At 37.0% G+C, this 24,812-nt stretch overlaps 1 protein-coding gene across 1 annotated transcript; it reads right to left on the reverse strand.

The window, feature by feature from the left end:
- Nucleotides 1–8,868: 8,868 nt before the first annotated feature.
- Nucleotides 8,869–10,968, reverse strand: LOC145008089 (piriformospora indica-insensitive protein 2-like). The gene is made up of 2 exons (XM_078966715.1): nucleotides 10,214–10,968; nucleotides 8,869–10,132 (listed from the first exon to the last, which is right to left on the reverse strand). Exons 1-2 carry the CDS (start codon nucleotides 10,433–10,435, stop codon nucleotides 8,933–8,935), a joined length of 1,422 nt encoding a protein of 473 aa, XP_078822841.1. The 5' UTR covers nucleotides 10,436–10,968; the 3' UTR covers nucleotides 8,869–8,932.
- Between the last annotated feature and the right edge of the window lie 13,844 nt (nucleotides 10,969–24,812).

Genomic DNA, 24,812 nt, shown 5'->3' on the forward strand with positions numbered 1-24,812 from the left:
ATCAGTGTGAATTTGTTCCAAACGAATGAGTTTGCGCTCATAACAGTCTCGAATAAAATGAATTTTAATGTTAATGTGCTTGGTTTTGGAATGTTGAACTAGATTTTTAGCAATTTGAATGGTCACATCATTATCACAAAAAATGGAAGTATCAAGAAATTTCAAACTGTAATCCAGCAATTGGTGTTGAATCTAGATAACCTGAGAGCAGCACGCGGAGGTGGCAACATATTCAGCCTCGGCCGTTGAAGTCGACATCGCTTGTTGTTTCTTTCATTGCCATGACACCAATCGATCCCCTAAAAATTGATATTATGTGCTACGAGAAGGTCGTTTGCCTTCACCTACCCAACAATGAAACCCTGGCTATATGTAGCGACAAACCCGGTGCGAACCTTCACCTCATCTTGTGTATCAAGGCACAAGAGTGTATACATAAGAAGAATTGCACCTTCTTAGCTCATGTGGTTGAAAAGAAGAAAGAAGAAAAGAACATCAAGTACATCTCGGAAGTGTGAGATTTTCCCGATGTGTTTCCTGAAGACCTTCCGGGAATACCTCACGAATGACAAGTCGAATTTCGAATCGAATTGATACCCTGATCCACACCAATCGCCAAGTTGCCATATAGATTAGCTCATGCGGAAATGCAAGAGCTTTCCAGTAAATTGAGTGAATTACTGGACAAGGGGTTTATAAGGCCAAGCTTCTCTCCTTGGGGAGCTCCAGTCTTATTCGTAAAGAAGAAATATGGGTCATTTTTAATGTGTATCGCTTACCGCAAACTCAACAAGCTCACCATCAAAATTTCATACCCACTTCTGCTGATCGATTATCTATTTAACCAATTACAAGGAGCATGTTACTTTTCAAAGATATATTTAAGGTCCGGGTACCAACAACTATGAGTCTGAGAAAAAGACATCCCCAAGGCTACATTCCGAACCTGCTATAGTCACTATGAATTCGTAGTGATGCCCTTCAGTCTAACAAATGCACCTGCGACATTTATGGACCTGATACCAAGTCTGCCGACCCTACCTCGACAACTTCATGATTGTTTTTATTGATGATATACTTGTCTATTCACGAAGTAAAGAAGAACATAGTCAACATCTGCGACAGGTTCTGGAAACATAAGGACAAACAAGTTGTATGCAAAGTTCTCCAAGTGCTAGTTTTGGATTCAAATGGTGGATTTTCTGGGTTATGTTGTCAGTGAAGAGGAAATACATGTGGACCCCTCCAGGGTCAAAGCAATTGAAGGTTGGGCAACTCCTAGTACCCCAACAGACATCATGCAATTCTTAGGCCTCGTTGATTACTACAAGAGGTTGATACATAATTTATCTAAGATCGCCAAGCCGCTCACCGCCTTAACTCAGAAGGCTGTCTTCCAAACCTTGAAACAATCTGTATGCAGTGCCCCTGTCTTGACTCTTCCAGAAGAAATAGAAGACTTTGTGGTTTATTGTGAGACATCTAATTAAGGATTAGGTTGTATACTCATGCAACGTGAAAAAGTCACAGCATACACATCAAGACAACTAAAAAACCTTGAGGTGAACTACACCACGCATGATCTGGAGCTGGTAGCAGTCGTGTTCGCACTGGAAATCTGGAGGCGCTACCTCTACGGTACGAAGTGCACTATCTATACGGATCACAAAATCCTCCAGCACATTCTAAACCAGAAAGAACTAAATATGAGGCAGCGGTGATGGGTTGAGTTTCTGAACAATTACAAGTGCGAGATCCATTACCATCCGGGCAAAGCCAACGTGGTGGCGGATTCCCTAAGCCGGAAAGAATACTCGGGTCGCCAAGTAAGATCGCTAACAATGACCATCCTTTTCCACTTGTCTTAGCAAATCAAAGAGGTTTAACTAGAAACCTTGAAGTCGGAAAACATCGCAAACGAAGCCTTACATGGGATGGATATGAACCTTACGATCAATAAAGACGGAGCCTACTACCTCATGGACCGAACTTAGACCCTAAAATTCGGTGGGTTTAGAGATGTGGTCATTAATGAAGCCCACAAAATGAAGTACTTCGTCCACCTGGGGTTTGAATAAAATGTACCTGGATCTCAAACAACATTATTGGTGGCCAAATATGAAAGCTGAAATTGCTACCCACGTGAGCAAGTGTCCGACTTATGCCAAAGTCAAGGTAGGGTAATAGAAACCCTCAGGTCAGCTAAAACAACCATACATACCCGAGTGGAAGTGGGAACAGATAGCAATGGATTTCATAACCAAGTTGCCCAAGACAGCGGGCGAACTTGACATTATTTGGGTAATCATCGTTCGGTTGACCAAATCCACCCACTTCCTACCAATAAAGGAAACTGATAAAATGGAGAAGTTAACCATGACCTATATAAAAGAGATCGTGAGATTACATGGTGTGCCAGTATCTATTATCTCCGACAGGGATAATAGATTTACCTCTCGTTTTTGGTAGTTACTTCAGAGATCATTGGGAACTCAGCTTGATATGAGTACTACTTACCATCCCCAAATATATGGAAAGAGTGAGAGGACCATCCAGAAATTGGAAGATATTATAAGAGCATATGTGATAGACTTTGGCAAGGCATGGGATACCCACTTTCCACTAGTCGAATTTTCGCACAATAATAGCTATCATACAAGCATCAAGTTCGCTCCCTTTACGGCTTTATATGGATGTAAATGCAAATCACCTCTCTGTTGGCTGAGGTTGGAGACACCAAACTAGCAAAGGGAATGGTACCCAACAGCACTCTCACAGGTCCTGTGATCATCAGAGAAACAACTAAGAAGATCATTCAGATTAGGGAACGACTAAAGGCGTCCAGGGACCGAATAAAGAGCTACGCGGATAAGCGATGAAAGTCCTTAGAATTTCAATTTGGTGATTGCGTACTGGTTAATGTCTCTCCTTGGAAAGGGATGATCTTCTTTGGAAAGCATGGGAAACTGAACCCGAGATACATCGAACCTTTCGAAATCCTTGCTAGGAGTGGTCTGGTGGAGTACAAAATCTAGCTACTGCCTGAACTTAACAACGTACAACCGGTCTTTCATGTCTCCAATCTGAAGAAATGCCTATCGGACGAAACCCATGTTTTCCCGCTAGATGAAGTTGAGGAAAGTGAAAACCTTCATTTTGTCGAGGAACCCGTTGAAATAATGGACAGGGAAGTGAAACGAACAAAGCAAAGTCGTATTCCCATTGTGAAGGTTCGATGGAGTGTCAAACGAGGACCTGAGTTCACATAGGAATGTGAAGACCAGATGAAGCAGAAGTATCCACATCTCTTCTTTATTTCTTGAAGGCCGCTCTAGAACCAATTTCAGGACGAAATTCCCTCTAACAGGGGGATGATGTCACAGCTCGCAAATTTAGGGTCGAGATTTGCATTCATGTACAAAAAATTTCTCTATATAACATTATTGCATTAGACTATTGAAATTTCAAAAATGGCCATGTTATATGTACATATATTCACACATTAAGAATCAAGTTGTAATAGCATCTTATAATCCCAAGTTTGATCTAATAGCTAAACCAAAAACAAATTGTTGGGCCTTTGCTTATAGGTTCTCGACCCAAATAACCCTACGCCGAAAACTCTTTTATTTGGGCCATATCAAACCCGAGAACCCGTATCTCAAAAAAAAACCACAAACCTTGTATGAGTGGAGGGTGTTTTTGGCCACCCTAAAAACGAAAACCTATGGATTTAGCAAACAAAAAACCAAAAACCCCCCATAAGATTTTGGTTAGGCTCAGACAAAAAAAAAGTTTAAATTTACAATGGAGTGACACCTCATTCCTTTACACTCCCTTGTCCATCAAAAAACCATGCAACACCTCCTATAAACCATTATACTTCCATGCATGGCTCTTATGTAACCAATGTGTAATTTTAAAGGGGATCACCCGCTCCAACTATTATACACGGCCGAGAGTGGAGTCCCTCCACTCTTGCCACTTCTTCTCCATACAAACTCTTGTTCTCTCTCAAAATTTCATTGAAGCTCTCCAAGATAGACACCATCAAGTCGAAATTTAGGACTCTAAGTAAGGTATTTCTTGAACTTCTAGCTTTTCTATGTAAACTTTATGATGATACTCTCATGTTCACACACATTTTTCGTGTGCTAGCATTCTAGAACACCAACATATTCAAGAAGCCTTTCAAGCTCAAAGCTAGGCTCGAAATCTTCTTCACTCTCCCCTACCATGCACGAAATAACCAAGGTGAGCTTCATACCCCTAGGTTTTCATGTTTTTCATTCTTTTCGGGGAGGGGGTAATACAAGCAAAGTTTCATTTACCCAAAGGATATTTGCATGTACCAACTTGTTTATGGAATGATTTGTGCACTTGATATCGAAAACCTCATGCATACACACATAAAAATCATTATTTACAAGCTTATTATAAGTTAAAATGAGTTTGTCCGTTGGACACTTCCATGCACTATGATTATATGTTTAATATAGAACAATTCCTTGTATAATATGGTTAATATCATTTGTTAACATCATGAAAATCGTGACATATGTTAAAATCATCATATTTAAATTGTGGTTATGAATGTGTGTGTGTGTGTGTGTGTGTGTGTGTGTGTGTGTGTATATATATATATATATATATATATAAGTATAACAAAAACATATGTTATATAAGTCCAAAAATGTTTGATCTTTGGATATTTACATATACTACTTTTATAAAGTAAAATTTATATAAATACAAAATGTTGAAATCACCGTATAGTTTTTTTATAAAAATTGTGAACCATATGGTAAAGATGATGAAATTCAACTATTTTATGTTACGCAAAGTTCAACTGGAAGAATACGAGATATGCAACACTACAAATTTTTGAGTGATTTTTTTCTAAAAATAAACTTTTCTAGTAAAAATTGACGTGATTATTGTCGTTGCTATTTTGATGAGTTAAACACAAGAATATTATACTATTTTTCCAACATATATTACTACTAAACATATCACTATAGACTATTTATATAAAGTGTTATAAATAGTTCACACAAAATGGTATACAAATCAGATTGATGACAGTATAGTCCGCGTGTCATAAGACACATGTCTTAAAACGTATGTCATGAAACTCATAAAACGCGTGTCATAAAATGACTGTCATAAACTCTCAAATAGTGAAATTATTTCGTTATACAATAAAAAGGGAGTCGTAGTTCATGTAAATCCGTTAATGCTCTAGTGAGACATACACTTCACCCTACCTATCTAGCGTACATATTAAGTATTGTATTATAACCAGAGTCTCCTGGAGGGAGAGCGGGATAGTTGTGTATAGATCTATACGAGGATTGACAACCCCACACCTAAACTGTTCACTAAAGCTAGACGGGACCAATCTAGGGTGACAAATATCTTACCTATTCTGATGCCTGAAGAATGTCGTACAAGTATAACAATCACATCAAACATGGTTATAATAACTCACTTACAATACTATCTTGGTTTACGGGTAGCTTACACTTCACTGATTTTATTAAAATATAAAACTACATACTACTCTTCAGTACACGATTGCATGCATTTTTGGGTCTTAGGTTTAAGACTACTGTTTTTCATACAGCAGAAAATATTGGATTTTCTAGGAACCTACATCTTACAATTACAAGTAAAAGAAACAAACGACGTACATGCATATATTCTCAGTTTTTGGTGTAAAACTTACAACTCATTTTCATAGAAAATATCGGATTTTCTGGAGATATACAAACCATTTTTTTCAAAACAGATAAAAACCTTTTCATACAAATATGCTTATGAACTCACCAACATTCAATGTTGATGTTTTTCAAAATCACTTGTATTCTCAGAGAACCAGTAGCATGTAATTCAACACTTTTGAGATCAAGTGATGCAACATTATGGAATTTACCTTTCTGTCATTTTTGTGCAACTTATGAACAAATACATTATGTAAACTATGTAATTTTGTAATCTCAATGTATGTTGTTTGGTTGTTATGTTTCATTTATATTCAATTGCTATGATACTATACAATGATGTCATCCACCCCGGGACGTTTCCGCCATCCTAGTTCGGGGGTGTGACAATTTTCGGGCTGTGTATTTGTAACAGCCCGGAATTTCCAGGTATTTATTATTGGTTTATTTTTGGAGATTGTGAGTGGACTCGGCGAGTTCGAGCTCAAACTCGCCGATTAGGATCGCGGTATTGGGCACGGGTTCGCGTCCGTACTCGGCGAGTCCACGCTGTGTGATGAAACCCTAATTCCCGGGGTTTGAGACCTACTTAAAGGGCCTTATGGCCGTCATTTGTGCTCACCAATCCATAGAGAGAAACCCTATAGGGCTTGAGCGTTTTGAGAGAGAAAGGAAGCCATTCTTGACCTTTGTGGTGTTATTTAGCAAGGAGAAGGAGGTTATAACCAAGAGGAAGAATAGGAGATTGCTATACTGTGGATTTGAAGCTCAGATCTTTGAACTTGAGGTATTATTTCAGCTCATCTTCTGTTTTATGAAGTATATTTGGATTTACGGTTTCTTGTGGACTTTATTGGGTTGATTTGATGCCAAATAGTCCCTTTCTAATGTTGAGGCTTTGGATCTGGATCCATAGAGGTCCAGAGAGCCTCACTCATCAAGCTTTATGAAGAACAATGGAGATTATGACCTTGAGTTGTGGTATTTGGGACAAAATCATCATATATGGTCATATAGATGTTGTATGTACATCAAGATAGTAACTTTACGTGCTAAATAACCTTGGAAGGATTGGATCTATGAGTTAATGGACCGGATCTGACCTTAGGAGCGAGTTTGAGTCATTGCATGGCATGGACTCGCCGAGTCCGAAGAACAGACTCGGCGAGCAGCATGAATATTGCCCAGCACCACACAGCGAGTGGTCTTGCCGAGTTGAGGGTTTGACTCAGTGAGTCAGGGAGAGTCAGAGCGGGTTGACAGGTGGATTGAGTCAAGCTGGACTCGCCGAGTTGTTCTTGAGACTCGGCAAGTTGAGTCGTGGTGGCCCCACAACTCATGCCAGGTGGAACTCGTCGAGTTAGGAGAATACTCGACGTGTTAAGAGAGGATCCCAGGGAAATCAGTGTATGAGCTTAGACTCGCCGAGTCGTTATAGTGCACTCGCCGAGTCCGGTCAAAGTTGGTTGTTGACCATTGACCAGTGTTGACCTATGTTGACTTGTTAAGGGATAGTCAACCTTAGTTGGGAAAGTGTTAATTAGAGATGTATTGTGTTATAGGAGGACTATAGCTTGGGAGATCGAGCACTAGTGATTTCAGGGATTTACGAATTACCGAGACACGCGAGGTGAGTCTTCTCACTATACTTTACCTTGAGTAGGTAACTAGAGTTATGTGACAGAGTATTTGTATGCTATGTATGTTATGTGTTGTACTGCATTATTTCTATGTGATTTATGTTGTGCATGTTTACAGAGTTAGAACCGGAAGGTTCACAGAGTTAGAACCTGAGGGTTCACAAAGTCTGGGTGCACGGACCCACAGAGTTATAGCCTCGAGTGGCTAATATGTATTATATGTGGTATTTTGGGGAACTCACTAAGCTTTGTGCTTACATTGTTTGATGTTATTTGTTTCAGGTACTAGTGACAACCGCAGGAAGGCGCCGGCTTGATCAGTACACACGCATGGGATTTATGATTTTGAGATCTTGGGATTTTGTATTACTTGGATTGTATGATTAAAAATGGTTGTTTTATGAATATTAAATGAATTATGTTTTATAAAAATTTGAAAATTTTATTTTGAAATTCACGGTATTACAATTTGGTATCAGAGCCTTGGTTTGAGGGATTCGGGTACACCTTCGGGAGTATTTGAACTCAAACTGAGGATATGGAAAATATTTTCAAAAAGAAAAGCAAAATTTTCTAAAAGTAAAAGATTTTTAGAAAATCATCTTCCTCATATGAAGTCATATTTGGACCTTCTTTATGTGCACGATTTCGGTTTAATGTATACTACGACTTTCATTTAGATCGCTAAGACTAAAAATTAGTTCGTCAAAAATTCACTTTTTACGATACGCGGCGTTGTGTCGGTTTTGTCGCAAAACTTCGACGGATCATAACTTCTTTGTTATAAGTCGGATTTCAACGTTCTTTATATGTACGAAATTTTTGTGACATGTATTATACTTTGGTTAAGATTATTTATTATAAATAATCTTCTATCAAAAAGTTATTTTTAACGTTGATTGTCTCTAAATTGACTAGCCTGAATTTACGAACGGTACACCTCTATGTGAGGTGAAAATAAAAGGAAATGGAGAAAATTTGGTATGATGTCTATGTAAAACATGAATTGTGAGGGTTGAAGGAAATATTTTCTCTCCACCGAATAAATCGGAAATATATATATATATATATATATATATATATATATATATATATATATATATATATATATATATATATATATATATATATATAACAAGTTAATAATTCAATAAATTGAAAAACTGAAAACAAAATATCATTTTATATGGCCAAGGAGGAAAACAGCAACAAAACACATGTTTAAGAGTTGATTTGCAACGAAATACAAAATTGGTCTAAAACCGCAAAGCTCGGTCCGAACATTTCTGTAATTTACTCAAAAAAACATTTCAAACAAAACTCAATGATTTTGACAAGATAGAAAAAGTTTCCACATGCTTATTTATCCCTAACAAGAAACTTCTTTGATGTTTTGTCACCTAAATGTACATGCCTTTTCACATCAAGTACATTAGATATCATGATTACTAATAAAGGTATACACATAATAACCAAAGTACCAAACTATGTTTCTACAAACAATATAAAGAAAGTTAATAATATAACATTAACATATTATCTAAAGATGCTTGTACAAGTTATTATACATTACATGACCAACTTAAAGAAAATAACTACCATAAACACACTCCAAATCCCATCCAACTTATATCTTGAAAAACTAAAAGAAGTCTCGTTACCTAAATGAAAACTACCCAATTTGGAATCTGAGTCACCAAAACTAACCTCGATTGACTTCACTTCTTCTTCACAAGCCTTTACCCCAAAAGGGCTTAAACTTGTAGTAGGCAACAAATTTATCGGTAAACACAAGTTCGAATTATTCCAAGCTCCAAATCGCCTACCCATTTTACCATAAAACCCTCGATCAAATTCAAGCTTTCCACTTAGATTGTTTCCATATACATATAGCGAACTTAGATCATGTAATTTTGCCAACTTTGGTGTAAGATTTCCCGAAAGATAATTGTCATTAAGACCCAAAAATCTTAGCCTTTTCATCTTAGAAATGGACTCCGGAATGCCACCAGTTAATTGTGTGTTTGAAAGATCCAACACCATGAGCCTTTTGAGATTTTGCCATTTGATGCCCATGAGATCACTTCCTATAGGGTTTCTTGATAATATCAACTCTTTTAAAGAACCCATTTCTTGAATTGACTTGGTCAACCCACCTGAAATCTTGTTGCTACTTAGATCCAAAAGGGTTAGATTCTTTAAACTGCTAACTTCATCTGGGATTTTACCTTCTAATCGGTTTTGACTCATGTCAAGCTTCAAGAGAGAAGTCAACCCACCAAAAGTCAACGGTATATTACCCGATAATGAGTTTCTACTCAAGTCCAATATTAATAGCTCACTTAAATAACCATAATTGTCTCCTATTTCGCCTCTGAACCCATTTTCAGATAACACCAATCTTTTCAAATGAGTCCAGTTACCGATGTTCTCCGGTAAACCACCGGAAAATCCGTTTCCGATCACCACTAAAGATTGAAGCTTGTGGAGTTTACTAAAAGCGGCTGGGATTGGTCCCGTGAGACCAGGGTTTGATCGGAACTCCAGTGACTCTAGGCTGCCGGAAAACTTAGTCCAGTTTTCTGAAGGAATGACGATCGGTGGTTCATGAAAGCAATCGAAGAATGCAAGCGATTTAAGGTGTGTGAGTTTAAACAAATCGGGTCTAAATTCAGGTTTTGAAGCACAGGAGAGTGAGTTATCATGAATCGAACCAATATTTAAGTCTGTCACATACCATAATTCATCATAAATATCGCAAGAAACACCCTGAAAAATGTAAACAACGATTAATGTACGAAAGAAATTTGACTTAAAAGACTTGGTTTTTGAATAAGAAGTGTGGGGTACCTGAATAGGAGTCCATCCACATGGATCGGGATAAAGATCTGTGCCATTCCACCATGAACCCACAAAACCTTGAATAGCAGAGTACAAAGCTTCTTGCTCTGTTTTCGCCATGGGAGCTTCTCCTTCAACAACTTCATATTCGCCTTTCTCTCCATTGGCGTACATTCCAACGATGGTTACAGTTACAATCGTAGCAATGAAAACTGTACTGATATAACCCATCGCCAGCTGTATGTTTAAGTTCACCCCCCGCCACTCAACGATCCAAACAAAACAGAACAAAAATTATCAAACTTTGAATAATGCAATTAGAACAATCTTGGAATTCGAAGACGCTATATCCGTAATCCAAATCAAACAGAAGACGAATCAGTTTTCTTGGTAATTACAGCAAGATTTTAGCCAAATTGAAGTAAAACTGAATGTGAAACGGAACCGAAAGTTGAAAAACAGAGCTCATGAACTGATACTGATGAACTGAAAGAAATCGAAATGGGTGTTTCTTGAAATTACATAAACTGAAAACCCCAGTAAGATTACACGAAGGAAGATGAGTAAATCAGGAAATGAAGAACATGTAAGGAAGGTTCAGACTTCAGAGTGTCGAACTCTGGTTTCCATAATATTGTATAGTGAAGCTATGAGTTGGAAGAGATAAACAGAAATTTTGTAGTGTTTCAGAGAAGCAGCAGCCAGAAGGATCGTACATGGCACAATATCTAACAGCTAAAAGCCTAACTATTCACACTTTTCTATGCCATTCTTCCATAAATGTTTAGATTATGGGATTCCTACTTTACGATTGTTAAAAACCAGTAAAGAAAGATTAATGTACAAGTTTTGTTGCATAGGGTACAAGCTAGGAAAGAAGTAATGTTTTTGATCGAGTAATTGTTATTCTGGGAAAAGAATAAACGCAGGATGCCATGTGTTAGTCTATTATTAAAGGTGCAGCCACCTTTTTAACTATTGAGATTGTAAGTTTGTTATTATGAATGATTTTATTGTTACGATTAATAAATACATACAATAAATGTTCTGTTTTGTCAAGTAAGTATTGAAGTATTTTATATATTCGAATTATCATGAGAACTTTAACCGAAATTAAAGAATTAATTGATCAAGAAATTGTATTGGAAATTTGGAATAACAATTTTAGTTCATCATGTCCATCCAAATCTATATGCTTTGACATTTAAAGAGAATTGAGGAGACATTTTTGTTTGTTTTATGATATTTACGAATGTCTTCGCATTGTCCAATGCCTGGAGAAGAAACATTTGGTCTTAGCTCCCTTGTAAGGCTCTCACTTGTTTCGTTCAAGTGTGACTTATATCATATCGACGACTCGTTTTGAAGAGATAACAATATTATATGTGAACTATGATAAATATTAAATTTTTAATTTTTGTTCTAACACGTTTTACTTGAAGGATTGTTCATCGTGTGGGTAACGTGAAGAGAAAGAGAGTTGTTGTAGAGAGTAAGATTTTACAATATTTATAACGGAAAAACATTACCAATCGAACCAAAAATAATGGTAACAAATACGTTTAGTAACCAACATGTTTGGTTGGTAGTACCATACCAACTACGAAATCATTGTACAAAGTTTTTAATATCATGGTAGTATCATACCAAATCAGTATATTTAAAATTTTAGTATGTTTGGTGCTTATGATTGAGAAGCTAGCATTTACCGAATTAGTAAAGTTTTTAACGTTTTAAACTTATATTGACGTGTCCAATTTTCCTCCATCGCTTTAACTTATAAATTCGTGATAGAAATTAATAAATTCATTTTGGATTGAAGTTTCAGTCTCAACTATTACAAAACTGTTATTCACAAAACCCCCTATTGAAATTTCACAACGCTCAAGAACGCGAAAATCATCATTAATAAAATCCACATATTGTTGGTATATACAATTACAAACATGTACCAACCTAAATTATCGGTAGTCAAATAAGTCGGTACCAACTATACGTGGTATGGTAATAATAGAAAATTTTTTATACAACCTATAATTGGTGCGGTATACAATTTAGTGAAAAAATGAATTTGTACCTATCAATTTCATCCCTAGTAGAGAATTGAATATAATATTTTGTAAACTTGTTAAACTTTCATTTATTTATTAAATAGAAAATTTATACTACTCATTAGCATTTTTATTTCCTAAGACCGAGAAAATGTTGACAAGTTTGTTGCATTAAAAATGTTGCCACATAAACCTCACATTGGATTTGACTGCTTCAATTGTTTGTCATTTGGAGGAGTACTTACTGTGACTTTTTTAATGTTGATTTTTTTTCTAAAATTAATTTATATAAATAATAATCAATTTAAACAAACTATATATATATATATATATATATATATATATATATATATATATATATATATATATATATATATATATATATATTCTGAAAGGAAATTACAACACAAAAAAAAAAACATAAAATTTAAAAATATAAAACATAGAAATTAAAATTAGGGAACCTAAGAATTAAATTATAAAATATAGATATACCTAAATATTATATTTTTTTGCAATCTTCTCTTTCGCATTTAACGTCAATTCTCTGGGGTGCCCGACCTACTCATGTCAAGTCATTCTGGGGTGTTGACCTACCCATGTCAAGCCATCCTGGGGTGTTGGCTTACCCGTGTCAGGCCATTCTGGGGTGTCTGCTTACCCTCCGGTCTATCTCACCCGACCATTGGGACTATTTCACCCCTACCACTATCACATAATAACATAGCATAATCATGTTGTCAGACATATCTGGGGTGCCCGACCTATCCTTCGGTCCTAACGACCGAATCAGGGGACTATTCCCTTACTACTACCACTATCACATATAGCATATCATATTGGCACATAGGACACATCAGGTAGTAGCAAACCTAGACAATTATCACAAAGACAATCATCTAAAGACATTCCCTGCTGGTGGGCCAACATTGTGGCCGTAGACCCACCTGTAATAGAAGGTAACTCACCTCGATGTCGTGTGGTGTCTGCACCGTCCTCAGTATGGAAATCAACTCTTCTCGACTCCTCAATCCCTACACTACATCCTCTTTACATTACTATTTCATACTCATAACCCTTACAAGGGTCACTCAAGTCCAAGTCAAATTCAAGGTCAAAACCCTGGTCATAGTCAACTTTGGTCAAAGTCAACATCTGGTTGACTAAACTCGCCGAGTTGGTTCACCAACTCATTAAGGCCCCACGTCCAAAAAATTCTACAACCCCGTCCCTACTTATCGAGTATAGCAAGAGCTCAACGAGTTCACCTTCAACAAAACATCGGGACCTTCTTCAACTAACTCGCCGAGTTCATCCTTGAACTCTTCGAGTTCATGTTCATCTGTATGAAGGTGTTTAGTCTATGACTTGCCGAGTTCTCCTTGAAATCATCGAGTCCATCTTCATGTGGTTGGGACACTGCCTTGAACTCGCCAAGTTAGTTCATACCTCGCCGAGTTCTATGATTTCTAGGTCCCTAATGGGCCAAGACAACTGAGTGATCTTCAATCTTAGCATCTGGTCCATCAACAAAAAGAATTTAATGGAAAATAAGACCCAACTCGCCGAGTCCCTCTTTGTCCAAAACTATACAGTCGATTTTAATCAGTCTTAACGCATCCAAACCATAGATCTAACCTCCTAGGGTCCATATTGTACGTAAAGCTATGAACTTGATGTCCACGCATGGTATTTTTTGGCCTAAATTGCTCTAAAATGAAGTCTACAAGATGCATGGGGTGCTTATGTCAATAAAGTTGGCACCTTTATGCCATAAGAATCCCCAATGGTTCCAGATCTGAAGTTATACCCTCAATGAACCATAAAATTTCGAGTATGACACCTCTAACGCTTAGAAAAGGAAGAAATGAACCCTAACTGGAGATCTAAGATATAGATGGTCAAGGTTTCAACTTTATACCTCAAATGAGATGGAAATGTGCCCAAACCTCTAGATCTTCTTGCTTTCTCTTGATCCCTCTTCCTCAAACTTTAAACACACAAAAAAATGGTACCACAAAGCATAAGAACACTCAATAGATGGATAGGGTTTCGAGTTAGGGTCTTCTGAAAGTGAGAGGGATGATGGAGGCTGGTTTAGGACGAGATAAGTTGTTTAAATAGGGTGCAAACCCTGAATATTATGGTTTCATCCAGACAGCTTCTACTCATCGAGTCGGTCCCCCGACTCGTTGAGTAGGTCACTAAAACCTTCGCATAATGTCGAGTCTACTTGAAGATTTGGGCCTCCAACTCACCGAGTCCCAGAGTAAAATACAATATTTCTTGAATTTAAATACGTACCAGGAACAGGGTGTTACAAATCTCCCCCACTTGTTTTAGACTTCATCCTCGAAGTATGTTGCTGAATCGGGAAAAATCTCATGGTAGTGTTCCCTCATCTCGTCCTCTGGCTCCCATGTCCATTTTGAGCCCTTGCAGTGCTGCCATTGCACCTTTACTAGCTCTACCCTCTTGTTCCTCAAATCCCTCGACTTCCTATCGAGGATACATACTGGCCACTCGATGTAGTTCAGGCTGTCGTCCACCTAAATATCCTCTAAAGGCACCACTGCAGATTCGTCTACCGGACACTTCCGCAGCTGGGAGACATGAAAGGTATTGTGAATCTAACTGAGTTTGGCTAACAGGTCCAACCTATATGCCATCATGCCTATCCGGGCTACAACCCTGAAAGGTTCAATGTACCTGGGGCCCAACTTGCCTCGCTTCATGAACCAAATGACACCTTTCCAAGGCGACACCTTCAAGAGCACCATATCCCGACCTGGAACTCCAGGTCCAAACGACACTTTTTGGCATAACTCTTATGTCGGATCTAAGCAATCTGAAGCCTGCTCCGAACCTGATGGATCCTCTATGTAGTCTTGAGCACCACTTCGGTACTCCTCATGACCCTCTGTCCAACCTCTCCCCAACATATCGCGGACCTGCACTTCCTCCCGTACAACATCTTGAAGTGAGGACGACGATACTCGTGTGATAGCTGTTATTGTAGGAAAACTCTTCCAAAGGAAGGTAAGTATCCCAACTACCTCCGAAGTCGAAAATGCATGCCCGCAACATATCCTCCAAAGTCTGGATGCTCTGTTCACTCTGATCATCCGTCTGCGGGTGAAAAGCGATGCTAAAGTGCAAACGAGTACCCAGGTCATTGTGAAACTTCTTCCAGAATATGGAAGTGAACCGCACATATCTGTTAGAAACCACTGAGACTGGCACCCCATGCCGAGCCACTACCTCTCTGATGTAGATGTCGGCCAAATTTTCGTCCGAAATGCTCTCCAGAATCGGAATGAAATTGACGCTCTTGGTTAACCGATCCACGATGACACAAACCGAATCCACTCCCCGAGTGTTCCTGGGAAGCTTCATGATGAAATCCATATTGATATCTTCCCATTTCCACATCGAGATATCCAACGACTGGGTCTTGCCGTGAGGCCTCTGATGCTCGGTCTTGACCTTCCTTATCAAGTCAAACATCTCTCAAGTCTCAACATACCAAGCTACATCCCGCTTCATACAAGGCCACCACCAATCAATACGAAGATCCCTGTACATCTTCGTCGCCCCGGGATGGATGGAAAACCTGGATTTGTGCACCTCCTCCATCAATACCTAGGGCACATCTCCATGATATGGGACCTACACCCTACGGTGTATTGTCAACAATCCACGACTGTCATAATCGAAGGAAGGAACCTGACCCACAATATGCCTATTCTTACGATTTTCCTCCTTCATAGCCTCCTGTTGGGCCTCTCGAACCTGCTCCAACAGCGGAGTCACCACGGTCATCCTCAAACAAATATCTCTGATCGGTGCTGCCTTGCGGCTAAGCACATCAGCCACGACATTCTCCTTCCCCAGGTGGTAGAGGATCTCACAATCGTAATCACTCATCACATCTAGCTATTGACGTCGTCTCATATTCAGATTTGGCTGATCCATGAGGCACCTCAAACTCTTATGGTTTGTGTAAATAGTACAACGGCTCCCATAGAGGTAATGATGCCAAATCTTGAGGGCAAAAACAACGACCCCCAACTCCAAGTCATGTGTCAAACAGTTTGCCTCATGAGGCTTCAGCTGCCTCGAAGCGTAGGCGATAACATGCCCCTTATGCATCAATACCGCGCCCAAACCCGAGATGGATGCATCCCAATACACCACAAAATCATCCACGCCCACAAAATCATCCACGTCCACACCATAAACATAAAACCATAAGCACAAAGCTTTGTGAGTTCCCCAAAATACCACATATCATACATAGAATAGAGATTGTTATGTGTCAACCATCGTCTTACAATTATCATTATCCCATGATTCGTATCATGGTCTTTCTTTGCCAAGTCGCGGGCCAAAACTCAGGTCTTACAAACATGTGTCAAGAGCCACATTCTAGTCTTCCATGCAAGTATCACAAAGACAACTAGCATCCTACATATAACTGACAGGGTCCCGATCTTGGTCTTGCATAGAATTTATCGGGAGCGTTTTTCTAGCTCTTTCATGTATTTGTCAGGGGTCACCACCTGGTCCTCCTACACATCATAATCTAGTGGGCCGGAAGTGGTGCCTTCGATCCACAAGTATTGGGATAAAACTCACCTGACTTATAAAGCCAACTAGAACTTAGCTCATAACCGCACCAACCACAGCTAATTGCTCTCTCTCTCTATCTCTCTCTCTCTCTCTCCCTCTCTCTCAAATAATAGGTGCTAAACACCTCCTAACGAACCATACAAGGTAAACCCTAAGTCTACTTCTAAAACAGAAATTTGACCATAAGTTAACCCATGCCAAAAGTTAACGGTCAAAGTCAACAACGCACAATGCTAACTATCAAGCCTCACATTGTGACCATCCCTTGGTCACATCATGAGCACAGATTGAAGCCAAAATCCAAAGATTTAAGTCCTTAATCCATTAAGCCTTTCACTCTAACTTTTATAGAAGCTAAAATGGACTCCAAAGGTCCATAAAAATGATTACTTTATGGACATGCATGCCCCATGAATGTCCTCAATCCATTCTAGGTCAAAAGTGATGAATTAATACCAAAGCTCACATGCATGGACCCAAAACTCAACCAATTTCTAGATCTGAACCATATCATACTCAAGGGACCCTTAGAAGCCATAAAGTTGCCAACTTTATGGTTCCATTCCATTCAAGATTGCTCAAACATGTGGAAAATGGGACCAAACCTAGATCTAGCAACATTAAGCCATAAAGTTTGGATCTTGGACACTTACAAAGGTCCAGAAAGAGCACAAAATAATGATGATGAAGTTTCCTTGCTAGATCCACAACTAGAACACCTTCTTCTTCTTCTTCTTCTTTAAATTACCAAATGCTCAAAAAGGTCAAGAATCACCAAGGGAACTAAGGTTAGGTTTTTCTTAGGTAAAAGGGTGATGTAGGGTGATAATGAACCCTAAATTTAACTTAGAGTGGTTTAAATACAAATGAAATCCTAAAAGATCATGGGTTTGGGTTGCAGCAGGCTTCACGTCGTAACCACCCTGTGGTCACATAGTGAAACAGATCACAAAACATGCTCCTCACGTCTCATCACACTAAAACAAAGCCATCATATGTTCGCATCAGAACACCCCATTTCGCAACGAAAACTCTCCTTCGCATCCGATTACTCTCATTCGCATCTAAATATTCTCGTTTGCATCCGAAGCCATTTTCGCAACGAACTCTAACCAGTTGTGACTTGTTGCGATCGATTACATCCGATCACATTTAAATAGTAACCTTAGTGTCGTGAACACCGTACAGTCATGTCGTGACATTCGATTTTCTCCAAAAATCAAACTTTTGACTCCTTAACACCCCAAATCAATCAATCTTGGAAAACGGGTGTTACAATTTCATGAATGCAAATAAGTATTGACGGACAAGTGGCGAACTTCAGGAACCTCATTTAGCGACGAGTACTTGTGACGGAAAATTGACAACATCGAAAATCTCTCGATGTGTACCGGCGGATTTTAATAAAATCTTATTTATTTGTAAATGTGTCGGTATTCTTTCGGAATTTTAATCCATAAAAATTCATTGCCAAGGTTTGAACTCGGGCCAAGGGTGTGGAGGGAAACAACTTTCCACTCAGCCAAAGGGTTTTCTATCGGTATTTCATTGATGATTTTATAACGATTTGTTGAAAATCCATCACTAAATCAGTTGGAAATTCATCACAACATTTACCCCACGTGCCAAATACGTCTGACATGTTTCCATTGGAAACACCCCTTACTGACGAAATACGACGGATTTTGCGGTTGGAAATACCCTCACTTTTATTTATTTTCTAGTATATAAACTTAACCAATATATCGGTACATATTATTTTCACTCTTTTTGTCAACTCCTGTTTACCATAGTAACTTTTTGGTATCTTCTAAATATGTATTTTCTAACTTACTATAAAGAAACGTCAATTAGTACGTACAAAAGAAATGTATTGTTAGAAGTCTTATGTGAGAGCATGAATAGCAAAAGGAATATAAAGGATTTGGGAGTTTCGACTGTGCTTCTGCAAAAGTAGTTTTCTATGAGGGCCATGGTCTGTGTGTGGACCATGTGTTATGGAGGGGAGATGCTCAATGAGTTTCCATATTTCTTTTATATATTAATTAAAATCGTATCCTCTTCTATTTTTATATAGTAATTATATGATTTCTTCTGTGAAAAAAATATCACATAACTTCTTGTGAAGTATCTTATGGACTTTTTTTGGGTTAGTAATTAGAGTCTAGTGGTTACAGAATAAAATCTTGTAAGTAAGGTTCCGAAATAACACTCGAACATGCTTCCTTAACAATGATGTTTTTGCACGCTACTCTTGGGTTGACGGGACTACAAATTATCTTTATTTTTCAGTTATACGTGCTTGCATGAAATTACATGCAAAACAATGGAGGGAAGTGTATGCTTTTGGGCTGACGGATAACTAGCTGCATTCTGAAATCGATAAGATTGAAACGACGGTTCTAAAGATTTGGGACAGTGTGAACTGCTGCGGTTTTCGATGGATGTCAATACCAATTTCATGGTATACATAGTCCCCCACCGGCACACTCCAAACACGGTTTCGTTCAACTTAATGGATGATTGGATGATACAAAATTATCATATAATTATGAAGAATTGTCTTTTGCTTATTAGTTATTACAACTGTGTCGGATTTAGTACACAAATCGAAATATTACACGTTACATCACTTTTGTTTTGGACTATCCTAAAACCCTTAAGATGTAACATAAAAATCCGAAATATGATTTTTCGGATATTTAGTATTATTCGTACGTTTTAGAAGGGCATACTTTTGACTACATACATTTGGATGACGTACATTTCGGACAAAAATATTTTTCATTCAGAGGTTTCTTTCATTTTATATGGATTAGGGTTTTAAAAGTTTCAAAGCACCTCCAGTGCACACTTATTTTGTTCAAATTTCAAAATGAATTCATATAACTAGCTTTTATAATCTATTTTTGAAAGATGGTCCAGAGGATTTAAATGCTTATGAGTTGTCAAAAAAAAAAAAAAAACTTAGACCCAAACGTGAAACAGCTAATCAACGACTTGTGAAGCTCTCCACCGGTCTAACAAAAATATTATTGGTGATTTTAATCTCACCGGGGCATTTCACTACCAGAAAACAAACATTTAATGACACACTAACGATGACACACAGTGAGTTATGATAAGAAAATGTGAGTACCTTAAAAAAATGTAATCTCATATAAATTCGGAGGATTTAGGTCACACATTTTTGCGTGCCCTAAATTTTGGTGTCATTTTATAATTTTTAGATAATGGGCATCCTCATCTTTAATAGTTATAGAAGTAGCAGTGGGAAAATAAAATCCCAAAAAATTAGAAAAGTCGAAAACCCCACCATGGCGATTTAGGGTTGGTTCCATCTCCCTCTCTCATTCGCTTCCTTCACAACTCTATATTCCATCTACAATCTCCTTTCCATCACCTACCACAAATGTCTCTTCGAATACTAGTTGGTAGTGGGAAAACCCTAGAGCGATTCTTGTGATTTCATGGACTGCAGACGTTTACACTTCCAAATCTCGCATACGATTATAGCGCTCTGGAGCCGACGATTAGCAGAGAGATTATGCAGCTCATCACCAGAAACATCACCAGGCTTACACTACAAACTAAAATAAGCCTCTCGATCAACTTGATGATGCCATCATGGCGATGCCTCCACTACCGTGAAACTCATCCCCTTTTCTAAAATCTTAGCATTAGGAAATCATATATTCAATATCATATTAATGGAAGTTTCAACATTTCGGTTTCTACTACTCACCTTATTGGAGACATACCCGATTCAATTTCCAAAACAACATCTTTCTCCCAGGTTTTTTAACTTGTGTTTTTCTTGTAGGTTAATATTTTCTGTGATTATATAGTTATTGAATTTTGATTTTAATTGATTTGAACATTATATATGCGGCTACATCGATAGAACGCAACCACTGTAACATTAGGATCTACTAGCATTTGAAATCTACAGAAAGAATGTAAAACCAAATCTAATAACATAATCAATCAACAAGAACACGGAAATCCAAAGCCAATTCCCGTCACCCAAGGAAAGAGTCTCTCTGGTTCCGATTCCAGTAAGAGGTTTACGGTTTGAGACTCAGAATCTGAATCCAAATCTGACTCCAAACCTAAATTTAAACTTCTAATGTTGTTGATGGCTGCCAAATGAACAAAAACCACATTGGTTTTATATGGTATGTTCATTACCACTCATGTCACACCCCCGAACTAATAAGACGGCGGAAACATCCGGGGGCGGGAGACGTCATGTACAATATCATACCAATTGAATAATAGAGATCAAAGAACTACAACCATTGTATTGATAATTTGATATTTACATTGAGTTTGAATCATTGTTTGTTTGACTCCCAAAAACGTATGGCAAAATATAAGACATAACTATGCTAAGTTCCATCTTCACAAAACTTGTGTTGTTACCTGTCTACTAATTTCCTGAGAATACAAGTGGTTTTGAAAAAGTGTCAACAATTAAGTTGGTGAGTTCATAAGCATTTTGCATGAGAAATATACATCTTTGTTCCTAGAAAATGATAGTGTGTTCATAAGTATTTTGTATGAGAAATATATGTAATGTAGTCTTAAATGTTCCAAGACCAAGTGTACAAGTAATTTCCATACTTAAAATAGTAATATGCAGTTTTACACATATATAAAACTATTTGAATGCATGTTTTCAAAATTTTAAACTGTATTGTACTGGAAAATAATATTTTGTAGTTGTATCTGTGTAACACCTTGTAAATGTATGTGTCCAGAAATGTAAATTGTGTTGTACTTGAAAATAATGTTTTGTAGTTTTATCGTTAAAGAAAACCAATTGAAGATATGTCCGTATTTGTAAACCAAACGTATTGTTAATACTCAATTGTGAGTTATTATAACCATGCTTGATGACCTAGATGGTCTGTACGACCTTCTTCAGGTGTCGGAATTGGTACGACATTTGTCACCCATAACCTGCCGGTCAAACTGTAGCTAACAGTCAAATTGCGAGATTGTCAATCCCATATAGATCTATACACAAGTGTCACGTTCTCCCTCCAGGAGACTCTGGTCACAAATGTTGTGTCGACTGTTTACGCATAGTATAATGAAAAAACGTTTTGTAATGTGGAAGTACTATTCTTCCATAGTAGTCATGTTTTTTGAAATAATTATACCTTTAAATAGTTATTTTTGTATTGTATCTCAAAATGATAAAATAGTATGTATGTCTCATAAACTATATCTATCATAGTTTATAAAAATGTTATGTTGTACTGGGAAATCCTTTGTATAAACATTATCATTTTTACTATGATAATAAAATGAATGAAATGATTATATATGTATTTTTATAGAATTATACCCTTTTTGCTCAACATATTGAAAAAGGGTTAAAGTTTTATAAACTATTTTAAATATGGTTTATTTATTGAAATCCAATCGTATGTTTCTCATATATATATATATATATATATATATATATATATATATATATATATATATATATATATATATATATATATATCGTATGAAAACTGAAATGTTATTTGTACGAAAACTTCATAGCTTTAAAATTTCTGTAAAACTGTATATGCTCACCAGTTTGGAAATAAATTTGTTTCGCGTATTTTAGTATTTTTGCACAAACGGTAGTAAAAATATGTGAAATCGTTTAGTATTTTTTACACATGTTTTTCTTGTTTTTTACTTGTATTCCCCCCTAAAACATAGAAAAATCGTGGAAAAACTAGGGGTATGAACTCACCTCGGATGTGTTCGTAGCTGGATACGAGATGATAGGAATGTTCTTCAATTTAGAACATGCAAAAATAGTCATATCCTAATAGTATTTAATCACATGATATTGTGTATAAATTAGTTAAATTAATATGTGAAGTGCTATAAAACACTAGATTAATTAAAAGGACTTACAAGTTTTCTGGGAAAGGTTTGAGTGAATTTTCTGGGAATTGCTTGAAGATATGAAGATGTTCTTGGGAAAGGTATGAATATATGATGGCATTCTTATGATTTTTGAGAGAAAAAATGTAACTGATTTGTGAAGGTGTAATTACTTAATGAGGAGGTGATTTCGGTTATATGTATATATATATATATATATATATATATATATATATATAGAGAGAGAGAGGATAAAATGTGATGTGACATTTACATTGAAATGTGTAATTTATCACTTTAGGGAGTGTGGCACCGCTTAAAATATAATAAAGGTGTTATTTTCATTTGTAGTGGGATTTTAGAAGTTATTCATCTATTATACAGAAAAGATGATTGAATGGAAAGTGCTTAAATATGTACAGTGGAAGGTATAGCCCCATCAAAGGCACTGCATTTGAAGTAAATGATTATGAGAATAATGGTGTCCTCAGCCTATAAGATTAGTCTTTCACATGTAGGAAATGGAAATGCTCTAGCATATTATATGGTCATGCAATCATAGATATTGAAACCTGACTTACATGTTATCATAAATTGGTTAAGATTGTTTTCATGACAGAGGTATATCAAGCTGTATACATAGAGGCTATGAATCCTATTACATCTCCCTCTGAATGGGTTACCCCATATCAAGTGATGGTCATTAAAAAACCTTTGATGGACAAACACTAAGTTAGACAACCACAAAATAATGATTGTATTCCATTTAAAAGGGAGTGTATGATGATCCAAACATGAAATAGATACCAAGGAAAGGGACACATATGTCCATCTATGCTATCAACCAGTTTGTCAAATTTGTAATCATTAGGTAGATGTAAACCCAAGTGTTAGTCTAAGGTGAATGTTAGATATTCATAAATTCAACAATATACTTTTTTTATTTAAATAATCCATATAATTTAATGTTTATCAAAGTTTGAACACTATATAGCGTTTTATAGAGTTAAAATTCCATGTTATTCACTTAAAATGTAACATCCAGCTTTGGGATGTTTCTAATTTTAGGATAATAGACTGTAAGTTGATACAGAAAAGGTCTTAGGATTCAACGGAATAAACTTTAGATCTTATTAGATGTTGATAATCTTGGTTAAGTGAGTTAAGCTCTTAATTGTACTTTAGAGCCACATGGTAGAATGGGAACTGACATTTTAACTTCTTATATGAGTTAATGAATTTATTTTTGTATTTTTTAAGTCAAAAGTAATTATATAGTATTTTGGAGCTTGTCAATACCTTCATGTGAATATAAAGATCACTAAAAGTGGAGTTAAAACAAAGAAGTTATGATTGTTTGAAGTTGAAGTTGAAAATTAGAAAAATCAAGAATTTATCTTAAAGATCGTGGGGAACTCCCCACCTAGTTGGATACATGTTTTTTTAGGGTTTTTGGGGTATTTAAAGGCCATTAACCCTAAGAGTTCGTCATTTTTATCCTCCGTGAAACACCCCGAAAATCATAAGGAAAAATTTTCATTTTTAAATCAACCGTAAACATCATTTAACCTTTTCAATCATTAAAAAGTATACCGGGGTAAAAATTAGTTATTAGAGTACAATTTGAAAATCATAAAGTTGCGGAAACATGGGTGGATGAGCTAAGATCAAGTCGGTCCCTTCCTTTTCGAACCGGAAGTACTTGAAACCATAACCATAAAATCGTAAGCACAAAGTTTAGTGAGTTACCCAACATACCACATACCATATATACAATGGGTCTTTCCCGATAACCATCGGGCCCTGCCCAGAATAAAACTGTTAGTAACATGCGATGTTCCCCACCCAACACACACATCATACCTCGCTTGGAATTGGGCCCTACCCGTTATATATACAAATACATACAATACATGCAACAGTCTCACAGACAGCTATCATACAAATAACAATAATCCATGGATCGGTATTAGTGCCTTCGACCCGCCAAACACTGGGTGGAGACTCACCACAATCCGAGATATACCGAG

This window comes from Lactuca saligna, chromosome 8, assembly GCF_052625555.1.
Source record: "Lactuca saligna cultivar CGN05327 chromosome 8, ASM5262555v1, whole genome shotgun sequence".
Taxonomy (NCBI): domain Eukaryota; kingdom Viridiplantae; phylum Streptophyta; class Magnoliopsida; order Asterales; family Asteraceae; genus Lactuca; species Lactuca saligna.